Genomic DNA, 18,922 nt, shown 5'->3' on the forward strand with positions numbered 1-18,922 from the left:
GACAAGGTCCCTGCTATAGAACATACACAGAAGAAATGTAGTATATAGACAATCAGAAAGTTATCGAATTGCTAAAATTAAATTAAGAGACCTAATTACTGACTGTTCAGAGGAATAAGTGCAAAATAACATAGCAAAGTCTGTATAATAAGATTAGGACAGCAAATAGAAGATTCTGACTGCCACATACCGTTTTCTCAATTTTTTGGGCAACCTCACATAGATCAGTTTCTTAAACAAGTGTGTTTTATTAAACTATGCTTTCCATTGTTAACGCTAGGCACCTTACAACCTTAGATCCACAAGAGATCAGCTACTTGTCAGGAAACATTTCTTCATTCCTAAAGGTATGCAGGTATAGGTTTATAAAGACTCAGAAGGACCCAAACAGGCACAATCAGGGAATTGTATAGGGAACCCATCACTTCATGCAAAAAGGTAATTTGCTTCCAGTAAGCCAGTATCTGTGGGCAGGACCAGAACAGGTGGAAAAAGGAGCCAGCGGCCCCTTATAACTTAGGGAATAATGGGTTAAAAGACAGTTTATATCCTGCTAACCAAAATGGCTTCAAATGCGGAGAGCTTTTCAGTAAGTTTCAGGGAGACTGCTTGGTGGCTGCTAATTTGAACTTTAAATAAATAATAAAGTTTTACATTTTCTTTTTTTAAATCACCTAAGACTGCTGACTTTTTTTTTTTTAAGCCTAACTCTGGGTAAAAAAATGTTTTTTCCATGCAGTGGAGCTGTGCTCGCACTGCTCGGGTTAACTGCTCATTTTTGTCGAAGGCAGTGGTCTCCAAGCTGCGGCCCATTGCTTGCTTTTATCTGGCCCTTGGGGCATTATTCCCAATGTGGGGTATTGTTCCTGCTAGTGAGGCCAACCATGGGACAACGATTCCTCCCACTGACACCAATCATGGCGCACTATTCCTCCCGCTGACATCAATGATGGGACACTATTCCTCCCACTGACATCAATGATGGGACACTATTCCTCCCACTGACATCAATGATGGGACACTATTCCTCCCACTGACATCAATGATGGGACACTATTCCTCCCACTGACATCAATGAGGGCGCACTATTCCTTCCACTGACATCAATGATGGCGCACTACTCCTTCTACTGACATCAATGAGGGCGCACTATTCCTCCCACTGGCATCAATGATGGCGCACTATTCATCCCACTGACATCAATGATGGCGCACTATTCATCCCACTGACATCAATGATGGCGCACTATTCCTTCCGCTGACACCAATGATGGCGCACTATTCCTCCCACTGACATCAATGATGGCGCACTATTCCTCCCACTGACATCAATGATGGGACACTATTCCTCCCACTGACATCAATGATGGGACACTATTCCTCCCACTGACATCAATGAGGGCGCACTATTCCTCCCATTGACATCAATGAGGGCGCACTATTCCTTCCACTGACATCAATGATGGCGCACTATTTCTCCCACTGACAATGATGGAGAACTATTCCTCCCACTGACATCAATGATGGGGCACTATTCCTCCCACTGAAATCAATGATGGTGCACTATTCCTACCACTGATGGGACACTACTTCTCCCACTGACACCAATGATGGGACATTATTCCTCCCACTGACATCAATGTTGGCGCACTATTGCTACCACTGGCACCAATGATGTGAATCTATTTCTTCCACTGACACCAAACAAAGGGGCATTATTCCTCCCATGGACACCAATGATGTGGCACTATTACTTCCACCGATACCAATGATGGGGCATGATTACTCCCATTGACACCAATGATGGGGCACTATCACTACCATTAACACCAGCAATGTAACACTATCCCTCCCACTGAAAATAATGGGGCACTATTCCTCACATTGTTACGAACAATGGAGCACTAATACTCCCCCTAATACTAAATGATGGGCCATTGTTTACTGCCACTGACAGCAGGACATTTTCTACTTCCCCTGGCCCCAGTGCACCGCCCCTAAAGTTTGATGGACAGTAAACTGGACCTTTGTTTAGAAAGTTTGGAGACCCCTGGTCTCGGGATTGGAGAAGGGAGATATACTTACATAATTCTCCAATCCTGCCCCGCACAAGACAGTCCCTGTGGCTCCTCCATCCCTTTCTCCCCTGTGGTCTATCAGTCTGGTGGACTGTTCCTGACGTCATCACACCCATAGACCTGCTCTGGACGTGAGGATGTTAGGACCAGTCACCCACTGGATCGTGGGAGAGCACAGTTTACCAGTGAAGTGGAGGATCAGGCGAGTTAACAGATTTCTCCTCTCCCCTGGACAAAATGAGCAGTTGACCCATGTAGCACGGGTAAAGCCCCAATGCACAGGAAAATTGTTTTTAGCCCTCAGTTGGGCTTTAACAAACTTAGCGATTAGTTGGTGGGGCAAAGAGTTTATGGTGTGGGTATGGGAGGTTTATGCTTTAAAAGCTTTGGAGTCTAGTCCCAGACCATCATTTCAAACTAAGTTTTTACAAAGCCATAGGTGGTTTCATAAAACAGGAAGTTCCTGTATAGGTGGAAGAGTCTGTGCACAGAGCTGGCCGCATGGATGAATTGCTAAGATTATCCTAGTGTTGAATGGGGGAAAACTCTGCTGTTCTGCATTTCTGAAGAATAAAGCGAGTGTGGAAAAAAAAAAACCTTTAAATGCCCTTTTGAATGGACTGTGTGCTGCTCTCTATTTGGCTTTAGTACTTGACCTGGGGCAACTCTGCACATTAATAGGTATGACTTCACCTCAGCTTTCTTGTCTGTATGATTTTTCTATTTCATGGACTCCAAATACTGAAGCCAGAGACAATCAGGCAGCTAGTATTTTAAAAAGAGACCAGGACACGCTGGGTTCAGCCAACGAAATCAGCTTTACAAGAGCTTGCCCGTAAAACACTCAATGCTATTTAGAAGGTTGGAACATGCTTTTTATTTAATAGAAATATTGGTTGAGAAACCCTGATTCTGGCTGTACAGCTGCATTTCTTACCCACAGACTGGCTGTTAAAAGCTGCAACTATCTGAGGACTGCACATAGCTTCCAGACGATTCTTCAGTGCCTCCAGGTATACACATTTCTCCGAATAATCTGGAGTATCCACCAGCATTGCCAGGCTCACCTGCATACTGGTCAGCTTTTCAGAAATAACTGTAATGTTCTGTAAGAGAGACAAGCATTGTAATGAGCAGCTGAAGTTTTAAAGAAAAGTGCAAGCAAATCTAAAACTATAAAAACATTAGTTCAATTATGAAGTTATCCAGACATTATAAATTGGAGCTCTATAAATGCCTAAAATCAATCTTTATAACTCCTCTTCATAACTCTCTATACACCAGGCTGGGAGTTGGACTGGCCTGCTTTGAGAACCGATCATTGAGACTTATACCATATAGACATATACAGTAAAAAAGGGCAGAGTACCTTTTACTGTGCTATCAAACTAATATGTTTCAGTAGGTGGTCACAGGAACAAAAGTGTTGTCACCCACCTAATTATTAAAAGGTGGTTGTAATGTCTGAAAGATTTTTACCTTCATGCCTTCTATACATGAAGTTAAACAACCTTCAGTGTGCAGCTCTCCCCTCGGTCCCCCCAAAATACTTACCTAAGCCTTATCCCGATCCAGCGATGTGCACGAGATTCAAGGCTCTCCTGGGTCTCTCCCTCCAGATTGGCTGAGATTCAGCAGCGAGAGCCACTGACTCCCACTGCTGTCAATCACAACCAGTGAGGCGGGACCAGGGGGTGGGGCTTAGCCCCGCTCACTGTCTCTAATGGACACAGAGCTGGCTCAGGAGCGAGCACACACACACACACACGAGTATCCCCACAGCAAGCAGCTTGCTATGGGGGCACTCGGCAAGGGGGGAGGGGCCCAGAGCGCCTGCAGGGGACCCAAGAAGAGGAGGATCGGGGCTGTTCTACTGCACAGAGCAGGTAAGTAGGACACGTTTGTTATTTTTTTGTTTAATTTTTCCTTTCAATCACTTTAAGGCATTAAAGGAAAACACAACTTCCTCTCTAAAAATCATGCAAGCTATTTTTATTGTTATTTGAGAAGTTACATTTCTACTTCAAACTGAAGCCAAGACAGGAGTCAATATGGCAGCGGCTGCAACCGAGAAGAAGCTTTTATAAAACATTATTTATTCAAGTAAGAAACGATATATATGCTCTGACATGACGGCTCAACGATTTGCAATAACTAAATTACACTGAACTAAATAAAATTCAGAAACAAAGTATCAGAGTTTACTACCGCTTTAAGTATTAAAAGTAATATTTTCAGTCTTTCAAATGATATACCTATAGTTATCATGGATTATATATCTGTACATGTGCAGCACATTATTTCTCACACAGCCATCAATATCTGGATAACAGACTTGCTTTTATTATATTTTGCATTACCTAAAACTATGCATTCTGTCACAGATATTCATTATTAGTATCTGGGCAATATTCTTAAGATGTATATTTATATTGTAGGTCACAGGAGCTTCGATGAGGAGAACGGTTAGCTTTCCCCAGCACTACCTCAATCAAAAAGTCAAGTAAATCATCTAAAGCTTTCTGAACATATAGTGATCAGCCATAACAAGATGACCACTAAGAGGTAAAGTGAATACCATTGATTATCTTGTTACAATGGCAGCTGAAAGTAGGTGGGCAGCAAGTGAGCATGTTGTCTCTGAAGTTGATGTGCTGAAAGCAGACAAAATGGGCAATTGTATGGATCCGTCAAGAACCAAATTGTAATAACTAGACAATGGGATCAGAGCATCTCCAAAACTGCAGCTTTGGTGGGATATTCCTGATCTACAGTGGTCAGGGCCTACCAAAAGCGGTCCAAAGAAGTAAAACCACTGAACCAGCGACAGGCTCATGGGTGGCCAAGCCTCATTGATGTACGTGGTGCACAAAGACTGGCCTGTGTAGTCTGATCCACAAAAGAGCTACTGTACAGTGGGTACGGAAAGTATTCAGACCCCCTTAAATTTTTCACGCTTTGTTATATTGCAGCCATTTGCTAAAATCATTTAAGTTCATTCTTCTTCCTCATGAATGTACACATAGCACCCCATACTGACAGAAAAACACAGAATTGTTGACATTGTTGCAGATTTATTAAAAAAGAAAAACTGAAATATCACATGGTCCAAAGTATTCAGACCCTTTGCTGTGACACTCATATATTTAACTCAGGTGCTTTCCATTTCTTCTGATCATCCTTGAGATGGTTCTACACCTTCATTTGAGTCCAGCTGTGTTTGATTATACTGATTAGACTTGATTAGGAAAGCCACACACCTGTCTATATAAGACCTTCCAGATCACAATGCATGTCAGAGCAAATGAGAATCATGAGGTCAAAGGAACTGCCTGAAGAGCTCAGAGACAGAATTGTGGCAAGGCACAGATCTGGCCAAGGTTACAAAAATATTTCTGCTGCACTTAAGGTTCCTAAGAGCACAGTGGCCTCCATAATCCTCAAATGGAAGACGTTTGGGACGACCAGAACCCTTCCTAGAGCTGGCCGTCCGGCCAAACTGAGCTATCGGGGGAGAAGAGCCTTGGTGAGAGAGGTAAAGAAGAACCCAAAGATCACTGTGGCTGAGCTCCAGAGATGCAGTCAGGAGATGGGAGAAAGTTGTAGAAAGTCAACCATCACTGCAGCCCTCCACCAGTCGGGGCTTTATGGCAGAGTGGCCCGACGGAAGCCTCTCCTCAGTGTAAGACACATGAAAGCACGCATGGAGTTTGCTAAAAAACACCTGAAGGACTCCAAGATGGTGAGAAATAAGATTCTCTGGTCTGATGCGACCAAAATAGAACTTTTTGGCCTTAATTCTAAGCGGTATGTGTGGAGAAAACCAGGCACTGCTCATCACCTGTCCAATACAGTCCCAACAGTGAAGCATGGTGGTGGCAGCATCATGCTGTGGGGGTGTTTTTCAGCTGCAGGGACAGGACGACTGGTTGTAATCGAGGGAAAGATGAATGCGGCCAAGTACAGGGATATCCTGGACAAAAACCTTCTCCAGAGTGCTCTGGACCTCAGACTGGGCCGAAGGTTTACCTTCCAACAAGACAATGACCCTAAGCACACAGCTAAAATAACGAAGGAGTGGCTTCACAACAACTCCGTGACTGTTCTTGAATGGCCCAGCCAGAGCCCTGACTTAAACCCAATTGAGCATCTCTGGAGAGACCTAAAAATGGCTGTCCACCAACGTTTACCATCCAACCTGACAGAACTGGAGAGGATCTGCAAGGAGGAATGGCAGAGGATCCCCAAATCCAGGTGTGAAAGACTTGTTGCATCTTTCCCAAAAAGACTCCTGGCTGTATTAGATCAAAAGGGGGCTTCTACTAAATACTGAGCAAAGGGTCTGAATACTTAGGACCATGTGATATTTCAGCTTTTCTTTTTTAATAAATCTGCAACAATGTCAACAATTCTGTGTTTTTCTGTCAGTATGGGGTGCTATGTGTACATTCATGAGGAAGAAGAATGAACCTAAATGATTTTAGCAAATGGCTGCAATATAACAAAGAGTGAAAAATTTAAGGGGGTCTGAATACTTTCCGTACCCACTGTATGTGTACATGTGCAGCACATTATTTCTCACACAGCCATCAATATCTGGATAACAGACTTGCTTTTATTATATTTTGCATTACCTAAAACTATGCATTCTGTCACAGATATTCATTATTAGTATCTGGGCAATATTCTTAAGATGTATATTTATATTGTAGGTCACAGGAGCTTCGATGAGGAGAACGGTTAGCTTTCCCCAGCACTACCTCATTTAAAAAGCTAAGTAAATCATCTAAAGCTTTCTGAACATACAGCGATCAGCCATAACAAGATGACCACTAAGCGGTAAAGTGAATACCATTGATTATCTTATTATATTGTTACAATGGCAGCTGAAAGGAGGTGGGATTTATTAGGCAGCAAGTGAACATGTCTCTGAAGTTGATGTGCTGAAAGCAGACAAAATGGGCAATTGCATGGATCCGTCAAGAACCAAATTGTAATAACTAGACAATGGGATCAGAGCATCTCCAAAACTGCAGCTTTGGTGGGATATTCCTGATCTACAGTGGTCAGGGCCTACCAAAAGCGGTCCAAAGAAGTAAAACCACTGAACCAGCGACAGGCTCATGGGAGGCCAAGCCTCATTGATGTACGTGGTGCACAAAGACTGGCCTGTGTAGTCTGATCCACAAAAGAGCTACTGTAGCTCAGATTGCCTAAAAGGTTAATGCTGGTTCTGATAGAAAGGTTTTAGAACACAGAGGATCACAGTTGTGGTGTATGAGGTCACATAGCTGCAGACTGGTCAGGGTGCCCATGCTGACCCATGTCCACAGCCAAAGTGCCTACAATGGACATGAGAGCATCAAAACTGAACCACAGAGCAATGGAAGAAGGTGGCCTGCTCCTGATTCATTCCTGATGAATTTAAAAGAGATGTATTGCTTTGTTTTTTTTTTTGAGAATTATACTTACCTAGGTGAATACAGCATCGGTCCGATGCGGCATCTGTTCCTGGCACCTCTGCACTGAGAACCGAGCGATCGGTTCTGACAGCTCCCTGGAGCAGAGAGCTGCTGACTGTCAGTCAGTAGCTCTACCCTTTGCCCCCTCCTCGCTCACTGAAGTGCTAGGCTGTGGAGGGGGCGGGAGCGGCCGGTTCAGGCTCTCAGCAGGTTGCTGAGAGGCTGAGCCGGGTGTCAGTCCAGGCATCTGGACGAAAATCGCCTTCCATTGTTGCGATGACGCGGTGCCTGGACTAACTTCTGTGACGTTTGCAGAGAGCAGACATTAGCCCGCTCTCTACTGAAAACGGAGTGGAAAACCAAATGCATTCCTGTAATCCATAGGAAATGTACAGCCAAATGTGTTTTGGCTGTACATCGTCTTTAACCTCCCTGGCGGTCTGATTATTTTAGAAATTTTGTGCTAAAAGTGGTACATTGTTTTGCATGGAAATATGTTTTATATATTTTAGACCTGTAATTCTTATGAATAACTCACTTAAATCTGTCCAAACAAGAGTCTAGTAGACACCTCAGTTATGATAAAGTTTGAAACACAAAATCATAAATTATAATATAATAAATTTCATCAAATTCTTCATTGTTTTCGAAGTGGATATATTTCATTATGAGAGAGAATCTGTACTCTGACATGACTGTGCCAAAGAATGGAGTGGCAAGTAATGTATTGGTTGTCCAATATCACTTCTGTAGGCATTTCCCCACCACTCCCTCTAGAATTATTAGGCCCAGAAATTTCCAAATGTCATCTTTGGTCACTGGTTCCCACTTTCTGCAACTTGCAAACTTCCGGTGCATAGCGCATTGTTGCTCTTTGTACCGGTTTGTCTCGGTAACTATTTTTTTCAATAACCTCATAGCTCAGAAATAACTGTAGGTATTGCCAAGGGGTTGTCATGGTTAACATCAACTTTAATACCAGGTGCTCCAGTAAATGGGAACCTTGGGGGCGCTGCCTGATCCGTACCGAAGTCAATAGAGCACCAAGTCCGCACTCAGTCGCAGGATCGTCGCTGTTGTCACTTTTAGTACCTGATGACGAATTTTCCCACAAATCCCTATAGCTCAGTTCTTAAAATATTTCTGATTCACCGCTGCTGTTTTCCAGTTCGACCAAAAGCGTTTTTGAGCTAAAAGAACACTTTTTGGACGCCATGAACGTTATCAATTTTCCAGGCACAAAGTACTGCAAAAAGTATAGGCAGGGCAATGGAAAAGCCTCTAGGTGAAATGGTATGATACACAATTGTAATCCTAACAGATTACACTGTATCATGTCATTTTTTTTTTTTTTTTTAATCTCCCGTCGGTTTTAACCAGCTGCGACGCAGCGCTCGCAGGGAAGGGAACCTGAAGAAGGTTCTGGCATCGGCCGAACACACAGTGGGAGGACAGCGGGAGGACGGCTGGGGAGGATGGCAGGGGATGGCAGGGGAAGGGGAGTATCATTCTATGGTAATCTCAAGTGTGGCTCGGGGGTTACCGCTTTGGGCACTGAATATTAACCCAGAGCCACACTCGGGAATATTGTTAGGAAGGTTAAGAATGGTTTGTGGGACACAATGAGTTTGAGGTGTTGCATTGGCCTCCAAACTCTCCAGATCTCAGTCCAGTTGAGCAACTGCAAGACATGCTGGAAAACCAGATTGATCCATGGAGGCCCCACCTCAAAACTTACAGGGCTTAAAGGATCTGCTACTGACAGCTTGGTGCCAGATACCACAACATAACTTCAGAGGTCTAGTGGAGTCCATACCTCTACTGGTCATAATGTTATGGCTGATCGGGGTAAAAGGAGTAAATAGAAAATGTAAATGCGACTGTGACATGCCCTTATTGAGTCTGTATATACTTTCTGAATGGGACGACTAGGGTCCACAGGGACCTTCAGCGCCTCTGGCTAAAATTTTGTTTCCCCCTGTCTGTGCCTGCAAAGTCTATGGAATGTCTACTGCACAGCCAGAGCAAAAGGAAAAAAAGACTTTAGCTAGAGACCCTAGATTCCTCATGGTCTTGGTCTTCGGATTCAAGTGATAGTGCGGGAAGAGGTTTGTTTAGGTCAGGGAACTTTGGGAGAAAAAGGATAACTGTACTTTAGGTGAGAGAGTACATTAATCCTTTAAAATCCGACATAAACCTTGTTATAAATTTAGCCTATTCGAAACAATCAAAATTTTCTATACTAATTGCTATCTTAAATATCTTTAATATACTAAACCATAAACAGCTTTGGGTTCCCATTCACATCTAGTGCAACAAGACGTGGATCTTGGTTTGAAGTCACTGATTGGCTGACTCTTCCTGGCTGACCCTTCCTGAACATCCTTCTTTGCCAGCACCCATGTGACCTTACTTACTCAGGAACCAATAGCTATTGTAGAAGGAGCTGCTGCCAGGTAAGTATTCTACAACCTTTTTTTTTCCTTAAACAATAGCTTTGGCCTGCCTAAATCCTTGTGCAATAGAAAAAAAAAAAAAAACACATTAGCAGAAGTGAGATAGTGCAGCAAAAACGAAAAGAAAATGATGTGTTCAAGCAGATAACACAGGGAACTCACCTGAGTCTTAAAGGTTTCCTCAATGTCTGCACTAAGCGTACTCCACTTGTCAGCTTCTTGCAGGGACTCTGCTGCTAACTGCATGCGTGACTTCACTTTATCCATCTCCACCAGGACCTGCACAGAGAACAGTCATGTCATCAGATATTACTTGTATTTTATAAATCCCAGACTGAATTAAAAAAATATTTAAACCCAAGAACAAAAAATTTAATATTTTGCAGATTACTGGCCCCTGGATGTGGTGGCTGCATTGCGATATTTTTTTATTTTTTATTTTTTCAGGCTAAATTCAGCAAGTACAGAAAATACTTGTTGATTCTACCAGAAATGCAGTGTCCTTGTCACTTCCTGTGAGCTGAAATGAAAGCACAAACAATGACAACTGCCTTCTGTAATCCACGGATCCATCTAAACTCGGAGGATAAGGAGAGAGGAAGGCTTTGTTTAAAGTCTAGCCTGGGGAAAAGCCTATACAGATACAATGATAAAGGAAAAGGAATTGGCAGCACTCCAGGTTGAGTCAAAATCCAGATTTATTGACTGGACATTCAAATATGACAAACGTGACAAGGTAGACGCGTTTCACACACTGACTGTGTGCTTAATCATTACCATGCACCGGTGTGAGTGATCAGGCAATCACACCACCTTGAGCAGTGATTTCTTGTCTTTTCATATACAGATACAATGGAGTGAGTGATTGTAGCCACTAAAGGACAAGCGTTTGCATGATTACCAGGTGCAAATAAATAAAAAAATCCAGGAAAAAAAATAAAAAAACACAAATTCAGCCACCTTATTGAAGGACTGGTAAGCTGCAACATATAGCATTTTTGTCTTGGGTTTAAATAAACTTTGATAATGCAGTGTAAGAAAAACAATAAATAAATAATAATTAATGATGTACTTTCCATCAGTTTAGTTGTAAGGAAAGACATTTATTATTACATTTTATACATACTTTGAACATCACTTGGTTTCAAACTTAAACAAATGGCTAGAAATGAAGGGCCACAAACGGCTTCGATTTTGTCAGATTCGGAGACCTATGCATTGATGTTACATGTGGTAATATGCCTACAAGTTATAACAACTCACGTATTGTCCATGTGAGGTATGGATATAGGTTTTGAGCTTATCTTGATAGGTTTTCTATGTTTTTATAAACAGGGGTCTGTGTCTGGCAACACTGGGGTAACCCTTTATCTTCCAGGGCCAAGTTTGGGTGGAGAAAATTTTGGGAAGTATTCAGCCTCTCTTTTCCTCAACCATCTTTTGAGTATCTACATTCATTCTGCACCCCGCCGCCTAACCCCCCCGCCTCCCTCTGGAACTGTAGGTATCCCGAGTGCAGGGTGGTGGGAACAGGAGGATTGGGAGCTAGCATGCCCCCTCTACAAAGATTATCACCATGCTTACGATCCACGGATGCATGGCCTGGTAAGTGGGGTACTCACTAGTAGAAAATCTGCCGAAAATTCCCGTCCGAGGTAAAATCGCATGATTTTCGGCTAGTGTGTACACAACTTTCAGCAGCCGATGCCGACATTTTCAACGAAAAAAAACGGAGGGACAAACACCAAAATTTTTATCGTCCGTCCCCAGAAGACCAATTTTCGTGTATGCAGTACGTCCGCGAAAAATCGGATACGAAAGACCACGCATGATCTGAAGTGGCTGACAACCCGGAAGTCTAGGAACAAATGTCACAAAAAAAAAAAATCAGACGAGAAATTTCGTGAACATTATGCACTGTCAACTAAAAACGGTTATGACCGCTGAGCATGAGAGAGAAAAATCGGAGGATATTTCGTCCGATTTTCGTCAAGTGTGTATGAGCCTTTAGACTACACTGACATCATTAGGCTACTGACATCATTGCATGCATTAGGTGGGGGTATGGCAATGTGCACTGGGTTTTTGATGATAACAGGGGGACATTTAGGAGAGATGGTGCACTCCCAAAATATCATAGTGGCTGATAAGCAAGTACACTATACAGTGGGGTATGTAAATATATTCCTAAATGACACTTTGCTACAATGTAAAGTAGTGAGTGTACAGCTTGTATAACAGTGTAAATTTGCTGTCCCCTCAAACTAACTCAACAGACAGCCATTAATGTCTAAACCGCTAACAAAAGTGAGTACACTCCTAAGTGAAAGTGTCCTAATTGGGCCCAATCAGCCATTTTCCCTCCTCGGTGTCATGAGACCCGTTAGTGTTACAAGGTCTCAGGTGTGAATGGGGAGCAGGTGTGCTAAATTTGGTGTTATCGCTCTCACTCTCATACTGGTCACTGGAAGTTCAACATAGCACCTCATGGCAAGGAACTCTCTGAGGATCTGAAAAAAAGAATTGTTGCTCTACATAAAGATGGCCTAGGCTATAAGAAGATTACCAAGACCCTGAAACTGAGATGCAGCATGTAGGCCAAGACCATACAGCGATTTAACAGGACAGGTTCCACTCAGAACAGGCCTCGCCATGGTCGACCAAAGAGGTTGAGTGCACGTGCTCAGCGTCATATCCAGAGGTTGTCTTTGGGAAATAGACGTACGAGTGCTGCCAGCATTGCTGCAGAGGTTGAAGGGTCGGGAAGTCAACATGTCAGTGCTCAGACCATATGCTGCACACAGCATCAATTTGATCTGCATGGCTGTCATCCCAAAAGGAAGCCTCTTCTAAAGATGATGCACAAGAAAGCTCGCAAACAGTTTGCTGAAGACAAGCAGACTAAGGACATGGACTACTGGAACCATGCCCTGTGGTCTGATGAGACCAAGATAAACTTATTTGGTTCAGTTGGTGTCAAGCGTGTGTGGCGGCAACCAGGTGAGGAGTACAAAGACAAGTGTGTCTAGCCTACAGTCAAGCATGGTGTTGGGAGTGTCATGGTCTGGGGCTGTATGAGTGCTGCCGGCACTGGGGAGCTACAGTTAATTGAGGGAACCATGAATGCCAACATGTACTGTGACATACTGAAGCAGAGGATGATCCTCTTCCTTCGGAGACTGGGTCGCAGGGTAGTATTCCAACATGATAATGACTCCAAACACACCTCCAAGATGACCACTGCCTTGCTAAAGAAGCTGAGGGTAAAGGTGATGGACTGGCCAAGCATGTCCCCAGACCTAAACCCTATTGAGCATCTGTGGGGCATCCTCAAACGGTAGGTGGAGGAGTGCAAGGTCTCTAACATCAACCATCTCCGTGATGTCATCATGGAGGAGTGGAAGAGGTCTCCACAGGGAACCTGTGAAGCTCTGGTGAACTCCATGCCCAAGAGGGTTAAGAAAATATTGACACTTTGGGCCCAATTTGGACATTTTCACTTAGGGCCCAATTTGGACATTTTCACTTAGGGGTGTACTCACTTTTGTTGCCAGGGGTTTGGACATTAATGGCTGTGTGTTGAGTTATTTTGAGGGGAAAGTAAATTTACACTGTTATACAAGCTGTACACTCACTACTTTACATTATAGCAAAGTGTAATTTCTTCAGTGTTGTCACATGAAAAGATATAAAATATTTTCAAAAATGTGAGGGGTGTACTCACTTTTGTGACATACTGTATACACTCTGGTATCATGTGTATGATATAATTATAATGTATTTAAATCTATGATTACTGTAAAACAACATTCTTTAGAATTTGTAACCTACATAACTCCTGAAGAAGTGGATTTGTTCAGTGAAATGTGCATAGAGAGTTTATAACATCCCACCTTAGAAATTTTGAACTGGTACTAACAACATTTTTGAGATATTATTAGGAGATTATATGCATAAGATTTGGGTGGCATGCTGCACAACACCTTTTAAATAGTTTTTATGGTGAATAGCTCTTTTGGATAATATTTCTTTTGATCATAGGCCAGTGATCCGCTCAGGCAGGTTCGGACTTTGGAGAGGAGTCCAAACCCACTTGAGCTATCCCACACATAGAAAGTTTAGAACATCCCACCTTTGAAATTATGAATTGGTACTAACAAAAGTTTTGGGATATTGTTAGGAGGTAATGTGCATACGAGTCGGGTGATATACTGTAGAACACCTTTTAAATGGTTTTTATGGTAAATTGCTCTTTTGGATAATATTTACTATTGATTATAGACCAGTGATCCGCTCAGGCAGGTTCAGACCACCTGAACAATCCCACCAGGAGGTTGTCTAAGTCAACAGCCAGTCATAGGTGGTGGAGACATTCCCAGCTCTGCAGCCACACATATACACTCCCTTGACTACTCTAAGTGTGGGGAATGCCTCCACCGCTTACAATTGGCTGTTGGCTTAGACAGCTTCCCATCAGGATAGCTCAGGCGGATTTGGACTCAAATGGATAATCGCAATTTTTTTTACTTACCTGGTTTAGAAGAAAATATACTTACCTTACTTCCTCTTCCTCCCCTCGGCGGCCACGGCGATTCGTCACTTCCTGGCTTTGCAATGATTCCTGGGAGCTGAACGTCATCGCTCCCAGGAATCAATGCGCCTGCACCGGCCCCGACGTCAGTTCCGGTGAAGGCGCCGTCATACCTTGCTAAACAGTTTCTGAGCATGCCCAGAAGCTGTGCAGGGATGACGCTGCGGCACCGGAAGTGACGGCGGGGCCGGTGCAGTGCATCGTGGGACCAAAGAAGACGGAAGAGGACACAGAAGAGGATTCAAGCTGCCCACACCTGAGATGGCAGCGCTGGACAATACATTTTCAAGGTTAAGTATTTCTTCTTGCAGGTAAGTGCAACCCGGGACAGATCAGAGGCTAGCCATTGTGGAATGAACTAGCCCTGACTGTCCCGGGGGTATTTTTATTAAAAAAAAAAAGTCCCAGGGTGGAACTCCGCTTTAAAGTTCCTATAGCTTGTCTATTTTGTTATGCCTATAGAAGCTGATTTGAAAATCAGCTGAGATGGGTGATACATTTTTGATTGAACAGTAACTGCATCATATCAGATGCAGCCACTGTTTGTCATTGCCCACCTGAATACAATGGAGACTTTTTTCATCCATGCTAAGGACCCTTTCACGTGTTGTGGAATCCGCTTTGCTCAACAGGGAATCGGACTGCTGATCCCCTGCTGAGCAGAGCAGAGTGGGCGGATTTCCGGTCTGTGTCTGTTCAGTATCTGCAAAGCGGACACAGACACAGCCTGCTCTGCTCTATGGGCCAGCGAGGGTAAATGGACTGGCTGCCTGTTTACACCTGACTTCACACTGATCCGATCCACCTAGACAGATAGGAATGGATCCCCTTTTTATTTGGATTAGGGGTAGGCGGAGTAAACAACACAAGTCCGTTAACACCCGCCAGTCCATAGGGCAACATAGACCATCTGATCAGGCCCGCCTGAAAAACTGACAGGTGAACCTGCTCGTATCGCCCCTGTAAAAGGGGCCTAAATGGAATCAAGCGATTTTCTCTGGTCTCTAGTGAGCTTAGCGGCTGAAATTTGCGCAGTCTATGTCCAGACATAATAAAATGAGAGCCTCTCAATGCTGACCTGCATGGACTGGGCAGTGTCCTGTTCAAACTTCTTTATGTCTTCTTTAACAAGGATCATTTGCTCCTTTAGGAAGGCGGCCTCCTGTCTGAGGGCCTCTATATCACGCAGGACTCTTGGCATGTTCTGCAGGGCCTGATGGCTACTTTCTATAGGAAAAAAAGGAACACCAGTCACCAGCTTGTCCATAAAACAAATACTACAACTTAAAAAAAAACAACTTTATGATAATACCTTCAACTGAGTTGTTCACCTCCTGGATGAAGAGCTGTAGTTTCATAACTAAGGTTGCAGCGTGTGCATCTACCTTTCCGGGAGCATCTTTCTGTACTGACTTAAAGGCGGTGTTCACCCAATCCTTCACTTCAAAGTCATCTGCTAGAAATCGGGAGAAATCCATTGCATAGGACACACCTGGGCGGCTAGGAAAGAACCACAAACAAGGGATAACAGATAAATGGTTAGCACTTACACCTAGCAGCATTAGGGTCATTGGTTTGAATCCCTACCACATCACTACCTGCCTGGAGCTTGCATGTTCTCCCTGTGCCTGTGTGGGTAGTCCCTTTAACCCCAAAGACATGGTAGGTTAATTGTCTCCTGTCTAAATTTCTAAATTGACCCTAGTATGTGTATGTATGAATGTGAGTAAAGGCTCGTACACAGTATAAGAAAATCGGGCGAGAATTTTCATCCAAAGAACTTTCGTACGATTTTCATATAGTGTGTACACAACTTTCGACTAGTGATCGATCGGTTTTTCATTGCCGATAATCGATACTTTGGCCATTGCATATCGGTATCGGCCGATATTTTCGTACATTTAAAACATTTTTTTTTTTGTTTTTTATCACTTGACAGGTACTGTTGTATAGGGATCGGGGAGTCTAAAAGACCCCAAACCCCTCCTCTGCACTTAAAAGCATTCAAAACTAGGGATGCACCGATCCAACTTTTTTGGTCCCGATCTTTTGGTTTGTGAAATCGTCGATCCCGAGTCCGATCCGGAAGTACTGTTTTGTGAGCTCATAACAAAATAATACTTCCGGATCGGTATCGGCAGATACCTTATACCAAATGTGCATTCAAAATTTAAAATATCATTAAACACAAAGAATAAAATGTAGTCACAAGAAAAAAAAACTGTTTATTGCTTGAACATACAATAGCAAACACAGTCACTCACAAACTGTGCTGAACAGAACGCACTCTCACTTTCTGCATTAGTGGCAGACAGAGCAGGGCAGGCACTGCAGGGGGTCAATACAACAACACCAGCAGCAACAACATAGCAGCCTGATTCCTGTCCTGACCATTATCAGCAGATCGCTGTACTCTCTCCACAGGGAGCCATCCGGGGTGCCCTGCGGCAATTGCGGCAGCCGGCCCTGTGAAGATTCCCCACTGGCTAATGGGGGCACGGAGCACTCTCCCGAACCGCTGTGCAGGTACGGCGGTTCCCACAGCCGACCCTGCCTCCCGAAGTATATCTGCGGCGGCCGGAAGGCAAGTAGTTAAAACTCTGCACATGCTCAGCTCCATGTACATTATCTACACTTACGCCTCTGGTCATCCCTACACTCAGCCCTGACACCTCCGATCATCCCTACACTCAGCCCTGACACCTCCGATCATCCCTACACTCAGCCCTGACACCTCCGATCATCCCTACACTCAGCCCTGACACCTCCGATCATCCCTACACTCAGCCCTGACACCTCCGATCATCCCTACACTCAGCCCTGACACCTCCGATCATCCCTACACTCAGCCCTGACGCCTCCGATCATCCCTACACTCAGCCCTGACGCCTCCGATCGTCCCTACACTCAGCCCTGACACCTCCGATCGTCCCTACACTCAGCACTGACGCCTCCGATCGTCCCTACACTCAGCCCTGACGCCTCCGATCGTCCCTACACTCAGCACTGATGCCTCCGATCGTCCCTACACTCAGCACTGATGCCTCCGATCGTCCCTACACTCAGCACTGATGCCTCCGATCGTCCCTACACTCAGCACTGATGCCTCCGATCGTCCCTACACTCAGCACTGATGCCTCCGATCGTCCCTACACTCGGCACTGACACCTCCGATCATCCCTACACTCGGCACTGACACCTCCGATCATCCCTACACTCAGCCATGATGCCTCCAATCATCCCTACACTCGGCACTGACACCTCTGATCATCCCTACACTCAGCACTGACACCTCTGATCATCCCTACACTCAGCACTGACACCTCCGATCATCCCTACACTCAGCACTAACATCTCCGATCATCCCTACACTCAGCACTGACACCTCCGATCGTCCCTACACTCAGCACTGACACCTCTGTGCTAGGGTTGCCACCTCATCCCTTTAAACTTGGACACACATTAGTCACACAGGTTCTGTGGCTAATTAAGGTGGTAATTAAACTCAGTGCCTTATGTGAATTATATCAGCCTCAGAAGCTGTGTAATAATATCTGTCCTGGAGTAAAGGGATGATGTGGCAACCCTACTCTGTACCCCCTCAGCAGATAACATGAGCTCCGTGTATATTCCTATATAAAACCAGTGTTAGGGCCACTCTGCAGATTTACATACCGGTGACACCCGGCCCCTCACCCACTTCTCCGGTGATTCTTGCCACTACTACACTTCCTGGATGACCACGGGAGCCATGGTGACACGACGCGTGACATCACTTCCTGTCCATACAACTTTATTGGTAGTCGTGAGAATTCACAATGTGCGCTGCTGTGTGTAAGGAGGGGCGCGGAAAGATGCATGAGAAGTGATAGAACAGAGTGTGATTGGTCCCCTGTCTCTCAGCTGGGATTGGAACTCCGCCCCTCCAGCCATTTGCACTCCAGCTCCGCCCCTCCAGACTTCTGCACTCCACCTCCTCCTATTCTCCCTCCGTGTAATCTCCGCCCTCCAGCCTTCTGCAGTCCAGCTCCTCCCAACTCCGCCTCTCCAGCCGAACTAAATCCCGCCCCTTCAGCCTTCTGCACTCCAGCTCCTCCCATTCTCCCTCCGTGTAATCTCCGCCCTCCAGCCTTCTGCAGTCCAGCTCCTCCCAACTCCGCCTCTCCAGCCGATCTAAATTCCGCCCCTCCAGCCTTCTGCATTACAGCTCCTCCCATTCTCCCTCCGCGTAATCTGTGTTTATAAAACATGACTTTATTTACCTTTCCCCGCCCCCGTGCGCGCCCCCGATGCAGCCAATTAATTTTTTAGATAAGAGAAGAGGAAAGCATTATAC

General features: G+C 44.6%; 1 protein-coding gene across 1 annotated transcript in view; it reads right to left on the reverse strand.

Annotated features, from left to right (window-relative positions):
* COG7 (component of oligomeric golgi complex 7) overlaps positions 1–18,386 on the reverse strand; it is a 119,055-nt gene extending 100,669 nt beyond the window's left edge. The window contains exons 1-5 of the mRNA XM_082260267.1: positions 18,262–18,386; positions 15,899–16,086; positions 15,665–15,813; positions 10,158–10,274; positions 3,015–3,183 (exon numbers count right to left, since the gene is read on the reverse strand). Of these exons, the coding sequence (XP_082116393.1) occupies positions 3,015–3,183; positions 10,158–10,274; positions 15,665–15,813; positions 15,899–16,064 (601 nt within the window). The 5' untranslated portion in view covers positions 16,065–16,086; positions 18,262–18,386. The remainder of the gene's footprint in view (positions 1–3,014; positions 3,184–10,157; positions 10,275–15,664; positions 15,814–15,898; positions 16,087–18,261) is intronic.
* Between the last annotated feature and the right edge of the window lie 536 nt (positions 18,387–18,922).

The sequence above is a fragment of the Pelophylax lessonae genome (assembly GCF_965119305.1).
Source record: "Pelophylax lessonae genome assembly, chromosome: 6".
In the NCBI taxonomy this organism is placed as follows: Eukaryota; Metazoa; Chordata; class Amphibia; order Anura; family Ranidae; genus Pelophylax; species Pelophylax lessonae.